The sequence below is a fragment of the Anopheles moucheti genome, chromosome 2 (assembly GCF_943734755.1).
Source record: "Anopheles moucheti chromosome 2, idAnoMoucSN_F20_07, whole genome shotgun sequence".
In the NCBI taxonomy this organism is placed as follows: Eukaryota; Metazoa; Arthropoda; class Insecta; order Diptera; family Culicidae; genus Anopheles; species Anopheles moucheti.
The window spans coordinates 49131764-49149835 of NC_069140.1; the positions used below are offsets into that span (position 1 = coordinate 49131764).

General features: G+C 44.1%; 1 protein-coding gene across 1 annotated transcript; it reads left to right on the forward strand.

Moving 5' to 3' along the window:
* Positions 1-1244: 1244 nt before the first annotated feature.
* LOC128299756 (UDP-glucosyltransferase 2-like) lies at positions 1245-6669 on the forward strand. Its single transcript, XM_053035827.1, has 4 exons — positions 1245-2072; positions 3631-4073; positions 5605-5821; positions 5895-6669. The coding sequence occupies exons 1-4, from the start codon at positions 1420-1422 to the stop codon at positions 6190-6192; spliced, it is 1611 nt and encodes a 536-aa protein (XP_052891787.1). The 5' UTR covers positions 1245-1419; the 3' UTR covers positions 6193-6669.
* Positions 6670-18072: the final 11403 nt, after the last annotated feature.

The following is an 18072-nucleotide window of genomic DNA, read 5'->3' on the forward strand; positions in this document are numbered from 1 at the left end:
AATGGAACACAAAGAAGATGGCCAGCAACGAACGCGTGTGGTGGTGTGATGCGCGAAACCATTCCTTTCCCCACTCGCAGTGGGAAGCAGTGGGGAGAAGAGCTGTGGTGCGATGGACGTATGTGGTAGACGATGTTTTACCGCATGCTCATGGGGCACGGGACTTGTTGGGTATGATTCATGCCGGACGTAGTACCGCACCGCGTACAATGGGGGCCGGTAACGTCTGCCAAGCGTTGGAAGCAACGACCAACGCAGCACCCGGCACTAATATGTTGTTGCCCTGCTGTTCCTTGCCTGTCGACAGCGCAAACAAAGCGAATGCGCGTTAGGAAAACAAATGGCACATAATTCTGGCCCCACATCACCCACGGGCAATTATTATGATGTTATGAGTTTAAATTTCTGTGTGCGCATTGTTCAAGAATATTGAATATGCTCCGCTCAAGACGGAAGTTGTGATATTTATGCAACAAGTATTTTTATGATGTTTTCAGCAACTCTAAATTGGTAAAATGCAAAAAAAAATACTTAGTTGCGTAACGACTTTGGCTGTTGTCCGCAATGGTGTTGGTGTTTCTTAATCAACAAAGGCTCTGCTTCCCCAAGCAGCTAATCGAAGGAAAAGAAACGTACCACATCAATTAGCAAAGCATGGTTCTACTAAAATACCAGTCGTGCGTCATGCATGCCACTACACGCAACCTTTATCATGTGGCTGAAGCATGTTTCATAACGGTCAGAACTGCACGTCAGAGCATTGCTAATTAGCAAGCATTTTTTAAGCTTCGTAGTAACACGATTCTATTCCTTCCTTTTCCATCTTTCCAGCTTGCATCAGTCACTAACCCCAAGGGGATAGTTTCTTCCATTTCATCACAAAAAGGCCGGCCAGCAAGTGAAACACAACGAGGACCTTAAGGGATACTTACGAACCGGGAAATTGTGATGCCGAGCTGTGGAAGGAAGTGATTCTTGCCTTAAAAGGATTACTTAAAACGAAACGAATACCCGTTTCCTTTGTCGACGGGCGCGACCATTTGGGACGGTGTGAATTATTCCATCTCAGTTGTAGTGGAAGCGCGACGGGTGACGGACCCATCGTTTGAGCTCGATTGTGCGCTTGATTGAATGCAATTTGCTCCAGCGTGGTTTGGTCAATTTGTCTGATCGTCTGATCACATGTACAGCACACACGACAAACGCGACCATCCAAATTGTTAGCCAACCGGGTCAAACGGACACGGAATTTCAATTCATTCAGCATTCTTCCACCCAGTGACGAGGGCAGTGGTGGAACGCAAATTGGTCGTTTGTGCCAAAAAGAAATTGTTTGAAACAGATCTTCAGATCACAAAATCCCCCACAAAATACTTGGCGACAGTTTGCCTAAACCGCGAAAATAGAACACCCCAAGCAATGGCCACCAATACACTCGTGCTGCTCATAGCCATCGTCGCGACGCTGCGGTTTATCGAAGCGGCCAAAATACTGGCAATCTTCCCGGTGCCATTGAAGCAACATCAACTAGTCTACCGGCCGCTGATCGAAGAGCTCGCGAACCGAGGTCACGAGCTGGTGCTGGTAACAACGGATCCAATCGATGCGCCGGATCGCACCAATGTGACGCTTCAACGGATAGTGCAGATCGATCTAAGTTTCGCCTATCAGCTGCCGGTGCTGGAACGGCTTGGTCGGGACGGGCTGGATGGGCGTGACATGCTGCGCAACATATACGATGTAATGCGTACGATCTCGGCCGAAGAACTGCAGCATCCCGCCATGCAGAGCTTGATCAACTCGGCCAACCCAAGGACCTGCGATGGCGTGCAATGCAACCGCTTTGACGTGGTCATGGTGGAATGGTCCGGCGTAACGCTGATGAATGCATTTGCGGAACACTTCCGTGCGCCGCTGGTGGGCATCGCTAACGGGGGTGCGTTCATCAATGCGCACGAAGCACTCGGCAACCCGAACCATCCGATCGGCTATCCTAGCATTTTTATGCCCTTTAGCGAGGATCTGAGCCTGTTGCAGCGCATCTCGAGTGTACTGTTTACCGTGTGGTACAGGTAAGTTTAGCACTAGCTTTTCGGGATGACACCATTTTTCACTCTTCACAAACAGCTGATTACGACCGGGGCCTGTAGTCATTTGCCGCCGTGCAACGCTCCCTTGTTAGGGGTTTTGCCCAACAAACACCACAATTAACGACGTGTGTTGTATGAATTATTCAACCCTGACATGGTACAGCTGGAGCAATTATAATTGAGCAATTTTGCCGCCGGTTTACCACCATGCGACGGGTTGCCACCTCTCGGCCCGTCACACACATGCCTCGCCCGCAGGTCAAACCGGCTTCCAATGAGTAATGTGCTCGTGCACATACCGTGCACAAAAGTGCAAGTCAGTCGGAACGTGTGACCGCCATAACCGTGGAAAGTAAAAGTGATTAAGGGAGTTTGAGAAGAAAAAAAACAAGCAATTTTGCTGACGTTTCGCATAGGAGTTAGAATATTGAATGGCAAAACAAATGCAGCGACTGTTTGTGTCTCATAGCTCATATCGCATTGCGTAAATTAACACTTGGTGAAGCATTCCATAGAGTTAGAACAAAGCAGAATGCATGCGTGAAGGAACTACAACAGCAGTTTGAGCATACGGCACACAATATCCGGTCGCAGTATCTAGGCTCATGCGCTTCACACTGTTCTAGAACGTTGCTAATGGTCAACCATTCTTGGAAACGCTGACCCAACCGAGCTGTGTTGAACCTGTGCTAGTTTTACTTATCGATCGACAGACAGGCCCGGTTTCTATGCGGTCCGATGAAATGCGAGTCATCAGGGCACGTTCAATGATCTTCAAATGCTTACACATTATATTGCCAGCTTCCTGCTAAGTAATCGAAACGATTACCTCTCTCGCCCGGCCTATTTGCTTCTGAAGCAGTGACGCAGGAAGCGGAACCATGTGCGAAACATTGTAGTTTGTTTTTCGTCGAACATTTCTATTTTAAAAACATTTGGATTAAGTTTGTGGTGCTTAAAATAAAGTCCACTAAAACCTACAACCCATCCTTATCGCCCAGAAGACTCCTCGCGGCCTGATTGACCAGGAGAATGATGCGAGATTTTTTCACTAGACACATTTCAGCGTTCTTTACGCTATACGTGATAAAACTCGTAACTTCACGCTTGAGATATCTAATGCATTATCGAGGATATAACAGTTTTCGCGCACCATTGCTAGCAGCCGGGTTCGTGTGGCTGTTATCTGGGGTGGGTTTTGGTCGAAGTGACCGAGTGGCCCTGATTTTTATTTTGGTTAAGGTTTGGACGATTAGATTGCATAACTCGTCAAATTACGCATCAGAAGATTTATAAAAAAAAACAATTACAACCCCCCTCAGTGACGTACTCGGATGTTGACGTTACTTATCAATCGGTAGCTGATACACCATGTTTGTATGTTTTTGACCCAACCACAGCACATCTGTTATGCTATCGCACCAGGAGGTGGTTTTTTCTTTACTGATAAGCTCTTTTATGGGCAAAACACATACAACACAGGCGCGTTAGACACATTTTAACCATATTGTTAACCCCAATGTTGTTTGCTTGCTTACAGATTCTACTACTACACCGAAGAGATTCCCGCCCAGAACCTGATCGCCCAAAGCAACTTCGGTGAGCAGATTTCCGATCTGCGCCAAATTGAGCAGAATGCCGATTTGCTGCTGATCAACGCGTATCAGCAACTCGGCAATGTGCGTCCAGTTGGGCCGACGACCGTCTACCTGGGCGGCATTCACCAAAATCGCCCGGCTGTCGGAGCCGAGCTACCGGAAGATCTGAACCTTTTCCTGTCCCAGTCGGACGAACCGGTTGTGTACGTCAATCTGGGCTCGTCGCTCGGTGGTGCTGCCGGTCGGGCCCGCATCGACAAGATTGCCAAGGCACTCGAACAGCTCGATTTGGCAAGCGTTTGGGCGCTGGACGACGTCATGGAAGTGGTCAACAGTACCGGGCGCACCTACCAATCGCACCGCGTACCTCAAGAGGCCGTTCTGGGTAAGTTTCCCCCCCTCTCTCTCTCGTTTTGTTTTCATTGCAATTGTTTTTGTGCCATCTGTTCCACTTTTTTTAATTTGATGCGCTTCATTAACCGATTTGCTCCCTCGCCACGAACGTAAAACTCGCGTGAAGGTTACTGGTCAGCTTCTGAAGAGCGAAACAAAAAAGTTTATTATAATGCGAAAAGAATTTACGCAGTATAATCAACATTTCTGCGACATGTTAAAGGCTAGAGAAAGGGACCTTGAAAAAACACGCTGCTTTGCGGTCATTCTTCTTGCCGCAGCTCCTCATTGGCAAGATCTTTATAAATAAGACGAACTATCGCACCTTCTGCTTCAGATGGCAGTGTATGAGATGGTTTCAAAACACAACCACGAGACGGTTCACATGTCGTTTTCACCGCTGTGAATATTAATGACTTCCCGGTATCTATTACCGGCGGCGTGCAGCGGATGAACGCGGGACGTTCGCGAATGTTGAAGCATGAATCCGCACATGTAAGCAGTGAGGAATGTTTGAAGCAAATCAAAACAAAAACAAGATTAGATAGCACTTAAAAACGGGGAATTGGTGGGGGCCCGGTATACTGTGTTTAGACAGGCCGAGTTAAGTCCCCCCCGCACATGCCATCACACTTTGCAACGAACTCAATCGCACAACCAAACCAATGCTGTCCCATTTGGGGGCTTGGCAGCCGGTTTCCCATTAGCCTGTTGTTTTGCAGTGGTTTTATGGTTCCGTCCCCATCGGCGGTGGTGCTGCTGGTTGTGTTTGTGTAAGCGCGAGAGGGTTTTGTGCTGAAACGTAGTACAGCGCCAGTCACACTCGTACGCACGTGTTTCGTTGGCGGTTCATTGAGAAATGCAACCGACAAGTGACAAACAACAACGCGCTGTATCTCGAGCTGGTGGATAAGGGTTGGCAATTACAGTGGCATATGCACAGCAAAACAACACGCATCATCAACAACAAGGCGCGCTTGAACGCAACGATGAGGGGCAAAAATATTTGCATACGATGCGCTTGTTAAAGGAAGAGATTTTTCAACTCTTTTGTTGTTGTTTACAATCCTTTATCAAATGAACCTTTGAACGCAAGCATATTAGGAATTAACTTTCATTATAATAATGTGCTGCTACTAATGTGGAGTGACCTGAGTAGTGTATTTGATAGTGGTACCGCCGGTCTTACCACGACAGGACTGGTCCGAAATCCCACCCGGACCTCCGCATGGCAGGACTTGACTGTCCAGCTACGGGTAAATAAAAAAAGCCATAAATAACTGAAGAAGAGATAATGTTACCCGATGGCTATATAGAAATTATATGTTTATCATAATAATGTAATTTAAACGATCAAGCCCGGGATAAGGCTCATAACTAAGAGGAAATGCACAGCGCTGTTTAATTTCGACATATTCTGTCGACCATACGGCCTTTGGCCGTCATAATCGATTATTTAAAAAATAATATTAATAATGTTATTGATTTACAATAATACATTTCTTATATTGCTTACTTTACAGCACATCCTAAAGTGAAAGCGTTCCTCACGGATGGCGGCCAGATAAATGTAGAGGATGCCATTCAACTAAAAGTGCCTGTCGTTGGCATTAGCTACTCCACCTCGTATGACCATTATCTGCGCCAAATAGTCAAATATGAAGCGGGCATCATCTCACTCATCGATTACGAGGCACAGACTTTTGTGGACAAGCTGCGCGATGTTCTAACAAACAGCAGGTAATTTTCCATCCATTTAATCGCAGCGTGAATGTAATACAACGAATTTTACGATTTTTTGCAATCATTTTAGGTATCAAGAAAATGTCAACAAGTTGCACACACTGCTCAACGACCAGCCACAAACGTCGATAGAGCGTGCCGTTTGGTGGATCGAATATGTGGCACGCAACGGTGGAACCAAATCGCTACACGTGCGCCATCTATCGTGGTTTGAGTATCTCATGCTGGACGTACTGTTCGTGGTGGGTGTCTTGGCTACACTCGTGTGCTCGTTGATTGCATACGGCATTTTTCGAGCAGTTCGTTACTCGAAAAGCTTACCGATGGAGATGGTGACGCGCGGTAGTCGCAAATGCAAGCTGATGTAGTAATTTAGTCACTGTTGCTTTAGGTTGCACAATAGCAATGATATTTTGCTATGCAAAAACTTCAACAATAGTGTTTTGTTACATTTGAAACCTCTCGCAATCCCGCGAGAGAAGACTTTGATAGAATTAGTTTATGAGAATTTGCAATTGTTGATGCCGAAGATTATATGACACAGTACCGTATGTCAGCTCATCGTAAAAAAGAACCATTTGAAGATTGTTTATCTCTTTACATCGATAAGATCGAAATGCCTCACATAAACAATTTAAAAGTCTGAAACGGTTTGGAGTTTGTTTGTACAAAGTATTGATACCTTCTTGATAGAACTTTGAATACGAACGAAACCTGTCATGAATCTGTACTAGTTAAATCAAGCACCTCAAATGTTGAACAATTCTAGTGCATAAGTGCATTGTGATATTAACTGCATAAGATGTAGAAACAAGCATAGATGGTACAATAAAAAAAAACTATTAAAACAACAAAAAAGGAATGAACCATGTTTTTATACAGTACACTAACCTTTAAAGTTTATAAACATACGATAAAGCGATAAACATTGAGTGGAAATTTAAAAAAAACGTACTCGAGTCTAAAATTTTACTTATTTTTGATGAATTTACATGAATAGTGAATATAATAAAATCATTAATAAATAAACTAAAATAATAATAATAATTTGGCGAAAATTGTCTTCCACATCTAATTAGGCCTATGATTGCAGCAATAGATTCACACAAAGATAAAAAAAAATTACAGCAATTCTAGCAGAGATCATATCTTTTTAGTAACATCTAACCACATATTCTGCATTATTTTCTGTTACTCAAAATTTAATCGTCGAGGTTTTAGTAAAGATAGAGTTACTAACTATATAACTCAAGTTACTAGTATATAACTTTAGACTCTCAGGTATAGAAAACAGCTCTAAAATTATTAAGATCCAGACGGGCAAGAACAGATTTCGTCGTATAGCTTCTTCCAATGAAGCCAAAATATTTCAACACTGCATCACCGAGTCCGCTGTGCAGTGCTTTCTCCTGATTAATGCACCACAATGGGCCCTTATAGTTGCATTCAACACACAAAAAATGAACAAAACCACTCCACATCACCATTGGAACGCGATGAAGGTGGATAATGTTTCGTTGAAAAATGCATCCAAAGTCTCGAACCGCAACGATCCGGAACTGTGGAAGCAGCTTCACATCATCGCCAATTAGCGCAGCGCTGGTGGTGAATTAATCTCACCGAGTAATCCCTTTTATTCGAAGCGATCATTCACATTTAGTTGCAGCCGATTTGTGATATAAATATTCAGCAGCCTAGAGGTAGCGGGGTTCGTCCCCGGATGCGGTTGCACACGTGGTTGCAACACAGGTGTTGGGGGATCAGTCCGACGATCGCATCGGGAGGATTAACATTTTTTGGAAACTCCTACGGACAGCACACTCAACACCGGCCGCGCTGGAAAGTGCCGACACGGAAAGATTGGTATGAAAATGATAGACAGATACCGATACGATAAGCAGGCAACAAATGATTAACGAAATTGAGACGAGTAGGACATTGAAATCTTCCCAACATGATAGTCTATGCAGGTAATTGCATAGCTTCGCGGTGGCCACAAAAAAGATGATCCTCAAGAGCTTCATTTGGGACCAGCTGAATGATGAATGCTGTGGTAATAGAAGCAAATCGTTCAAGCTTGCTTCTTCTCACCTTCTGTAAACCTTATCTGAGGATGAATGAACGTCTGCAGCGAAGGATACCCCCGGTACCCGCACAGCACTACACGACTAATCAATTTGTTTATGTTGCCGCTCAGCTTCTTGCCATGGCCGTACACGAGTTTCACAACATTTTACAACAACCGCTACCGATCAACCTCTTGGTGGTTCGGCTCTAGCGCCACCGGATCCTATGCACGGTGTGCCCGGTCGTGATTGTCTGACAGCCCAGCCTTCGCACCAGCATACCGGACTAAATGATCTTGTTGTACAACATGCAACATGATTTGCCGTACGGTAGCAATCGCTACGATAGACCGATCAGCACCCAGGCACGATACCAGTTCTTGTCGTAGTTTAGTTTTTCAACCATTTGCATCTGAAAATCCGGCCCCGAAGGGGCTAGGTGTTTACGGTGAAGTTTTTCACTGTTTGATCGTGACGGCTCGTTTGTTGGGGGCTTGGGCAGATTACATGCTGCCGATGTCGAACGAAAGTGAGAGCGGTATGCGTTTAAGTTTCCAGGGCTTCCCCAAAGAGGGTCGTTCCGATGCGAGCTCGCATTATTCGATGCGTACGGTGGAAAGTATGGATTACCGCTGTTTAATCTAATCTATTCCACGGAGTTGTTTTCGGTTGATGACTACAGGTTTGTAATGAAACAAGTATGCATGGAAGCAGCGATGGATATCCGCTGCGCAATGGAGCGGGTTAGTATTAACGGATAAAACTTATCTCAAGCAGCTTAAACACCAAATTGATCGCTCGATTAGCATAATCATCAATTTATTAGCAATTGCTCGTATCGGAAGTTAGAGATTAAAAAAGAGCTACACAAATGCAGTATGATTGCGAGCGAGAATATAGTTGAAAAACAATTTGCTTATAGTTTGATTTGATGATAACTTTTAATTAAACATTACAGCATAACTTCTTCAAAACCTGTCACATGTGTTACCTGGGTATTAAATTTATTTGCGCCACACGTTTACACACTGCCATCTTCGACAACAATTCATTAAACAGTGCTACTTCACATTCATTTCACTCAATTGAGTTTCTTGACGTTTGATCACCGTTAACACACTTATCAACTGTTACAGGCGGAAACCACAATTTTCAATATAGAACCCAGCAATTTCCCAGCACTGCATTCGTGCTCACAATGCCACACGTTAAACCGTTATGACACAGCTCGCAAACCTTACCGATCGATATATATGACGAACCAGCTGTCATCGATAATCAAATTCGCGATCGCACGCGCGATCCGCTCGTTCGTGCACATTCGTCACGGTTTCATAAATCGACGAAAAACCCATCTCTTTCTCGTGGACCGAGCGGTTGTCAATCTTTCTAAAGCATAATGTTTAAATTAACTCTTTTAACCACGCGACGGACGAATGGTTTGGCCTATATATTTCGCTCTGTGTTTTTGTGCTCCAAGCTCCCTAATAAATAACGTCAAAGCCCACCAGGCACCATAAACCGAACGAACGTGACAAAAAGGGCCACGCGGAACGTTCTAGGCGGCGACAATCAAGTGATGCCCCGCCATGCTCTATCAAATCTTTGACTTGATAATCTGTTCCCCTGTCGTCACAACAGCCGCACGAGTATGCGAAACTTGACCGCCCACGCCGATTTTTGGGGCACTGATCGATGGCAATCGATCGAAAAAGTGGATCAAAGCGTTTAGCATAAAACATGCAGAGCGGGCGAACAAACTACAATGTTTTGCCAAGTTTTTCATCATCGGGCGGCGAGATGGCGGCGAGATGGCGGAAAGATGCTCAAACGGGCGTGGGAAACGGGATATACAGAGATGTTGTGTGGACTAATTCTTTTCAAATCCCTCTCACGAGTCCTCGTTTAATGGGCCGTGCTCCTTTTATGTTCGCTTATGCCTACGAATCAAATGCTAGATTACAGTCACCCGGTCACAAATCTATCACCCGAAACTGGATCCCGGCAAATTTGACGACAGTCGAGCCGGTGCGTTGGTGCGATCCGATATCCGAGATCGTGCCATAAATCGTGCTTGATTCATTTGCGGCCCAAGCAAATTCTGAGGCAAGCGACTTTTGACAAAAGTGCCATTGGAGGTGCGGTTTTTGGTGAATGGCAGAATATGGCGTGGAAAACCCGACCATCCCGCGCAAAAATTAACCCTGTTATAGGGGTTTGGATGGATAAAATTTACATTTTATGACAAGATTCGGTACCGCAGGATAATGTGCCGCAGATACCGAAGATGTGATAGAAGTGATACGAAGGTACGAAGTGGTAAGAAGATTAAAGAAAAAAAGTGTGTGGTGTATAAAAAAAAACCTTCATATAAATCATAGTAATTAATCAAAGCGGTAAAGGAATTTAAAAAAAAACGGCATGGACAACTGCCTACAAGAATGAGAGAAATTAATATGGAAAAGCCGAAAAATGTAAAACAACATCTTTTCGTAATCTTCTGCAACATGGAGGAGAGATAACACTATTCCTAATTTGCCGTCTTATATACTTAAGTTTGATCAAATACTTAAAATTAAACCATTTTCAAGCCATGTTCAGCATAATTCTGTTCACACAAATCACGCTTGATTAAAAAAAATCACTACATCCGATCACGTCAAAACACACAAACGAAACTTTCCGAAGTATTACAGTCAGACGGGACAAAAATCCACCAGTCAATCACGGCTAATCGCTTTTACGATTTACGAAATTAAAAACTGCACCTCGCGCTGCAGTGGAAACGGGGTGCGCGTACGACAATTTTTCATTCACTTTCTTGCCACGCTTTGATCGATTGTTTGAAACGGTCAATAAAAGTATGACGAATGGCGGTAGGTTATCAAATTCATTAGCAAAACAAAATGATGCGGCCTTTCGTTTCGGGGGGTGTTTGAGACGGCAGGCTAAAACTTTGAGGAGATTTCGAAGCTATCACCTTTCGACGTTGATGGCGCAACATTCATCATCAAAGCTATGGCTGTGGCTGTGGCCCACCGTTGCCAGCAGCATCCGTAGCTGATTGCATTAGCACGTATTCGGCTGGCACAACGATCTGTCGCCATCGCGTCGTATCGGATCGGTTGATAATGCTTTTAATTGATTGAATAGGCCAAACTCCAACGGAAATGTCTGCTCTCTCTCTCTCTCTAGCCCACCCTATCCCAGGGGGAGGACGAGATGCTATTAGCATAAATTTTCCCCACATTTTATGCTACGCAGAAAACAAAAACACACACACACACACCGAAAATGTTTGGAATCGGCGATATCGTGTCGTAGCGTTCTGCGAAACCATGAAAAAAGGTCCATCACCATCCACCATGGGATAGCTGTATCAGACTGAGTCAGCATTGATTTATGTGTGCGAATCCAATAAATCTTGACGCAGGCTCAGGTTCCAATTTGCCACTCTAGCCCAGGTCTAGCGACTTTGGCGCTCTTCTGTCATTTTTATTGTATTGGCCAACCTACGGACGCGGATTATTCACTAATTAGCAAACGGCGCCCGAAATCGAACCGCCAAATTAGCGGCCGATCGCACAGTTGCCGATCAATTAGTAATGGTTTGTAAATTTTACGTGCTAATTGTGTTTTGGGGGGCTACGCTGCCGAACGGAAATACCGATACCTTATATCAGCACCGCGTGTGTGCTCCAATAAAGTCGGATTAATAGAGGAATAGAGGCAATAATTCAATAGTGATAGTTCTTATCGGAGCACACTTACCTGTATCCACCATCGAAAGCCTTTTTAAGCGACATTTATATGACCATATCAGTTGTCCTGCAAAGAACATAAGAAAGGAAAGAAGATTTAAAGTTTAGCACATCTACCTAGAAATTGCCTCTTAAAATACGCTTCTTAATGTGGCTTAAAATCCACCTTTCTATAAAAGTATATACTCCTCAAATACAAATTGCGCAATAAAACTCCCATCATTGATCATACATCAATATTCTCTGCTGAGGCTATTGGCATATGCATCGCAACCCAACGTGATCTTTACTGACAGTGCAAGCGTATTAGCCGCGATTGAACAAGGGCACGTTAAAAGCCCCACATATTCAAGCAACAGAATCAATTCCTCACATCAATAATATTAAATTTTGTTGGGTTCCGAGCCACATTGGAATCATTGGAAATGAAATAGCAGACAAACTGGCAAACGAAGGTCAATTATCAACATATCCATGTACTTACTCCATATTTAGGAAAGACACTTTGAAGCAGGTAAAATATAATAAAGTGCTGTGCATTTAGAATTCGGTCACACATCACAAGCTGTAAAAGGACAATTCCTTAACATAGAAGTATTATTTTCACATCAAATGAAAGATTTTTTAATTGTTTTTTTTACTAAACAAACTGAAAGTTATAATTTTGATGTACGGATGTTTTTTTTATTTATATTTCCATTATGATGGCCGAGGGCCGTATGATCGACTTATTTTGTCGAAATTACATGACTTTGGGCATTTCCTCCCAGTTATGAGCCTTATCTGATGTACGGATGTAATCACGGACTTTTCTTTTGATGATTCCCATCAGCTGGCGCACAACCGATTTAGCAACTTCAGTAGCTATTTTTTCCTTTTTCAATTTTCTTTTCATTATCGCCCAATATTGTTCATTCGGCCAGAATTCTGGACAGTTCGGTGGGTTCGAATGCTTACCGATGACGTTCACGTTGTTATTGGTGTACCATCGTACTACATTCCGACTGTAGTGACAGCTTGCCAAATCTGGCCAGAACTTTATTGGGCCTTTGTGAGCCTTGATGAAAGGCAAAACACACTGTTCCAGACACTGTTCTTTGCAAACTGAGGCCACAGCTGCAAATGGCTTGCCATATCATCAATTTGTGGGCAAATTTGTCGGCAAAAACGAACTAATATTTATCGGGGACATCACCCCAAGCTGTGGCAACATACATTTTGTGGCCAGGAACCTGTATGAAATCCATTTTCATGTACGTTTCGTCATCCATGAGAATGCAACCCGTGTACCTCGTCAAAACCTGGCCATTCAATTTTTGGGCGCGTGTTTTTGCGATTAAATTTTGCTTCAGGGTTCTGTTGGGTTGTTTGATGCATGAAAAGAGCGGTAGCCTGCTCTTAACCCGATTCTTTTGACGGTACTTATGCTGGCACCGTAGTTTTTTGCAACATCCCCATCGGAAAGTCCAGCGTATGCTTCCAGCGTCTTCAACACCTTCCCGTTAAGCTTACGATCCACTGTTTCTGATCGACGATTTTGTTGAATCTTTCTAGTAGTATTTGGGCACTCCCGAAACCGTTCTAATACACATCCAACTGTAGAAGCGGCGATTTTTAGGAATTTGGAAATTTTTCTCCTGGACCATGTTTGATTTTCAAAGTGGGTGTGCAAAATTAATTTACGACGTTCCAGTTCCATGGTCAAAAACAACTGTATACTTGCACGGACTTGCAAAAACTATTGCACTACTTGAATGAGTGCTCCAATACCTACACATAAATGTCAAAAAGTTCCATATAGCACCACTGGTGGCGCTACTATACATTAAACCGTCTGACCGAATTCTAAATGAACAGCGCTTTATTCTTTCATCTTGGCCAGAGAAACTGGCAAAAAGAACAATCAGGTTTGTTAAGATCCATTAAAATCACTACCCAACCCTGGGAAGATCTTACCAATAACAAGAACCAACAGGTGTTATCAAGATTTCGTATTGGTAATACTTTCATTACACACAGTTATCTACTCTCAAAATCACCCCCACCTTTCTGCCAATTTTGCGGTACCCAAATCACGGTCCGGCATCTGCTTACTGAATGTTACGGGTACGAAATATAGAGAGATCAGTGCGGTCTGGATTTTAACCTAGACACAGTTCTGTCGCCTCGCCCTACAGAACAGAGGAAACTTATAAGATTCCTGAAAAAAAAACTAAACTATATAAACAAATATAACACCATATTAACAGTTGTAATACAATAATAATTTATATTTAATTTCAGAGAGAAATAAGGAAAAACATTGGGCGAATTCGACTATACCACTAGTCTGTCGGCTCTTAATGGCAGCAGGTTTGGGTTACCTTAGCAACCCTGCATTTCCCCAAGGTGCAGATTCTACTATTTTTATATAGTATGCCACATCCTGGGTAATTAGGTTCGAGATTCCTCAAAATCTCAAACTTTACCCCTCTCACATCCTTTCCTTTTTCCTTTTCAAACTCCTTTCCCCCTATTACCACCAGAGGCGAAAGAGACCCAGGAGGTCCAAAACCTCTCTAATAATTGACAACAACAACAACCTTTCTATAAAAGAATATCACAAAAAAAGAATCGAATTTTTACACACACACACACACGGATCACAATGGTCAATGACTTGTAAAGCTAACCACAAATCACAACAACGGTACAGTCGGTACCCTGCGCATCGTCACGTGCATTCGAATGCGCTACCATCAATTACAGTCCCTTAACGATCGATTCTTTTGGCACGATAATTAAGCCGTAATTTTAACAAGATGCTGCAATGTTTGATAAGACTCGAGTGGTGCAGAGACACACAGAGAAACAAAAAAACCACCGTTCATTCACTCTCGGCTCACCGTGGCGTGCCGCGAACCCATCAGAGCGTCCCGCCATGTTATATGAACGCCATGTTTGATGCAAGATTACTCCCCGGCAGTACAATGAACCAGGCTGTCCTGTCCTCATCGGACCGATCGGTATGTCCGGGCGCCGGACATTCTAAAAAAAAAAAATAAATTGTCGCTCTCGCTCGGGACTGTTAGCGCCTGTTCCCAAAAAAAAAACATCCTTGATGTGTTCTCTTTCCGGTTCCTAACGCAGCTATGCGCCAGCCAGCCGCCCCAAAACGCGACCAATTTGCGAATAATGAGCCAGCGTTTCACGAAGAATTTTAATCAACGACGCAATGATACGACAAAACTTGAACCTTTCCTGCGTTTAGCAGGCGCCAATCGGTACAGCTCGACAGGAGGATGCACGCCGGGCTCCGTCAGTACCTTCGACATTATGCACACCCAAACGCAGCGAGAATGAAGACACGAGCGCATCATCGTGATCGTGGAAGCCTTAAGCTGTCGCACGACCCTAGATTAACTTGCGAGGAGGTGCAAGCAACCGGAAAATGATCAAAACAATTATCAGATTAAACGGCATTATTACGATTGGCAGCAGCAAATACCGGTAGCTGATGGGGAATGATACCTTGCTTGCTGCGTTCCCTTTCGACTTTCGACCGGCATGCTGATGCTGGTGCCGAGATACATGCATGGGCAGGATGATTCAACCGTCAGCGCGCGCTCGCGCCTGCGTCGCTTCAACGTTTTGAATGAAGGTTTGTCCAGGCGAAACATGGACGCGCCACGCTTTCATCTGTCTGCAGGGGTGTTTTTAATGATGTTCACACCTTCCCCGTGGTGGATTGGATGCGATGCCCTTCACCCGGGACATTGCACGGTGTGTGCACGGTTCCTGCAGCCAGAACAATTAGATCGGCACCGAGGTGAAAGCATAAACCGGCGATGCGTCCACTCGTGGAGAAGGTGGTTCTACAAAGACGCACCATGTCTTCAGATCAAGATCTCACCGGGGAAGGGTTTTTCGGAATTTTGGACATGCTGCAAAACGGTCGCCGTTCGCTCTACGAAATGAAGATGCAAATCATCTGTCACCTGGAGGGTGTTTCCGCAACGTAAATCGTGTGTCGCCTTCCTACCGTGGTACGGCGGTACGGTGGTACGGTGATTCAACAGTTTACGTTGTGATCTTAATTACAGCACAGTTGCCGACCCACATTTGCATCGCATTTCTCCGACGGGTACCTCCAAAATATGGGTGAAATGAGTTTAATTACTTCAGCCACCGTTAGGCTGTTCTCTTAAACCCATTCCCTGCCATCGAAGTTCCAAGCAAACAAGGTGAAATGGTTTCGCGATGTCATGAACCTACTGGACTCTGGCCACTCCACCTAATCGACGCGAATTCTCGATCCAGCCAGAACTAGGCCAGAAAGAATAAACAGCACCAACCCAACCAACGTTCAACGCGAAAGGAAAACCAACGCCAAGGATAAGCTCGCTAATGCCCACGGGCAAATAATTACGCCAACGGTTCTTTCCAAACCGATTCCGGTCAGTTTTGACGATTCTAGATCAACCGAGGCACATTCCGAAGCCGGCCGTCCCGGTTCTTCCATTCTTGCGATGACGGTGGTCACGGTGGACACAATCGTAATTCATGATCACGAGCGCCTATTACGTATGTCGTTGTTAATTTTCGTCTCCCCGTAGCGTGTGTTTTTCTTCCGGGCGGCAAAGCAAAACAAAAATAAAAAATAAAAAACCGGGTGACACTGTGAGGAGGATGGTGGTGAAGCGACGGATTCGATTCAATCAGCGGGCACAGTGTAAGGGCGTAGTTCCGCTGTTTCGGGTCGGTAACGCGGCAACGAAAGGCGTGCGGTAAGAACAACTTTTTGGCGAACGAAACATCCATTTCAATCCCTGTTTGAGAACAAGTCAGTGGATTGTACGTTTTGGAGAGCTCGGAAATGTTGGGTGATGCTCGTAAAATATGTTGATTCGATGGTATGGGACGAATTAAGCAATATATCATAGTAATCATAGTAATGTTGTCCTGTTTCTTTGAGCTTTCCAGTTTAGTATTTACTATTAAAGGGTGTCCCCGAAAGTATAAGCACGATTTCAAAGTTAGATAAAAAAACCTGTTCCAGAAATTTTATGTTTATTTGATAAATAGAGTTTGTGGAGTGTTCTGTACTATTAAAAATAAAAAAATCATAAAAAAGTATGTTAATGATCGCACTTTTGATCGGACGCCTCCCATCAGGTTCAGCACAGACTTGTCCCGGACGATTTTCGACACTTTCTTCCAGTCTTTTTGAAACCTGTCGATGTTTTCAGCAGCTTTAAAATGCTTTCTCAATTGTGCCATGGTTAGCGTCCAAAATAACTCAATCGGTCTGACTTCAGGACAGTTCGGGGGATTCATTTCCTTCGGCAAGTACCGTACCTCATGTTCTTCATACCATGCGATCGTGTCTTTGGCATAGTGGACAGAGGCCAAATCTGGCCAAAACAACACTGGACCAGCATGTTTTCGGCAGTCAACGTCTCCGTTGTCGCTAAACGGTTCGGACATCATCCCGCATTCGCAAATGGTTTGCCACACCATCGCCTTTTTTCCGAATTTTTCGGGAAATATAGATTTGTCGGCTTCTTCGACGTCCTGGCTTTCAGGCACGGTGTAATTGATTGACTCCCCGGAAGAATTTTGAAGTCAAAATTTACCTACGACTCATCATCCATCACGATGCATGAGGATTGGCAGCTAGTCGTACAGCTTCCGAGGCCGATATTTAACGCATGCGACCTGTTTTGTACTCCGTTTCGGTTTTTTTCATTTCTTATACGTTTTCAAATTCAATCTTGCCTTGGCACGTTGGATGTTACTTTTGTTACTTGTACCCAGTTTTTGAGCCACATCGCCAATGGAACTTTCCTTTCTTTGCTTGAACGCTTTTGCCATGTCCCGGTCCAACCGCTGATCGACAGGACCAGGATTTCGGCCACTTTTCGGCGCATCCTCGAAACTGGACTCCTCCCGAAACCTTTTGGATGGCGGTTCGTACGGATCCGATACTCACACCTTCCGTTTTCGCTAATTGACTTAGCGAAATGTTAACACTCGAGCACCATTTGTGCAGAATGTTTTTGCGCTTTTCGACGGACATGCCTCGCATTTCAACAGACGCTATTGAAAAAAATAGTTTTAATGCACTAGCTAGTAGCTCTGAAAGTGAACAATCAAGCATATCAAGAATTAGCTGTTTTACGCCATTATTTCACTAGATACGTCATTTAGAAATCGTGTTTATACTTTCGGAGACACCCTTTATACAGCAGGCCTTGAAAATTTTTCTTAACTTTGATACAACATTATGTCACAAAAACAAATACACTGCATGTTACGGTTAGTTTGCTCTAAGCATTGATCATCATCGCATCAACCCTACTGTGTACTCAATAATTAGCAGAAAAAGATGCGAAATCAACCGTGATCTTGCAGTTGGCGTAAAAACGATTCGTCTGACTCT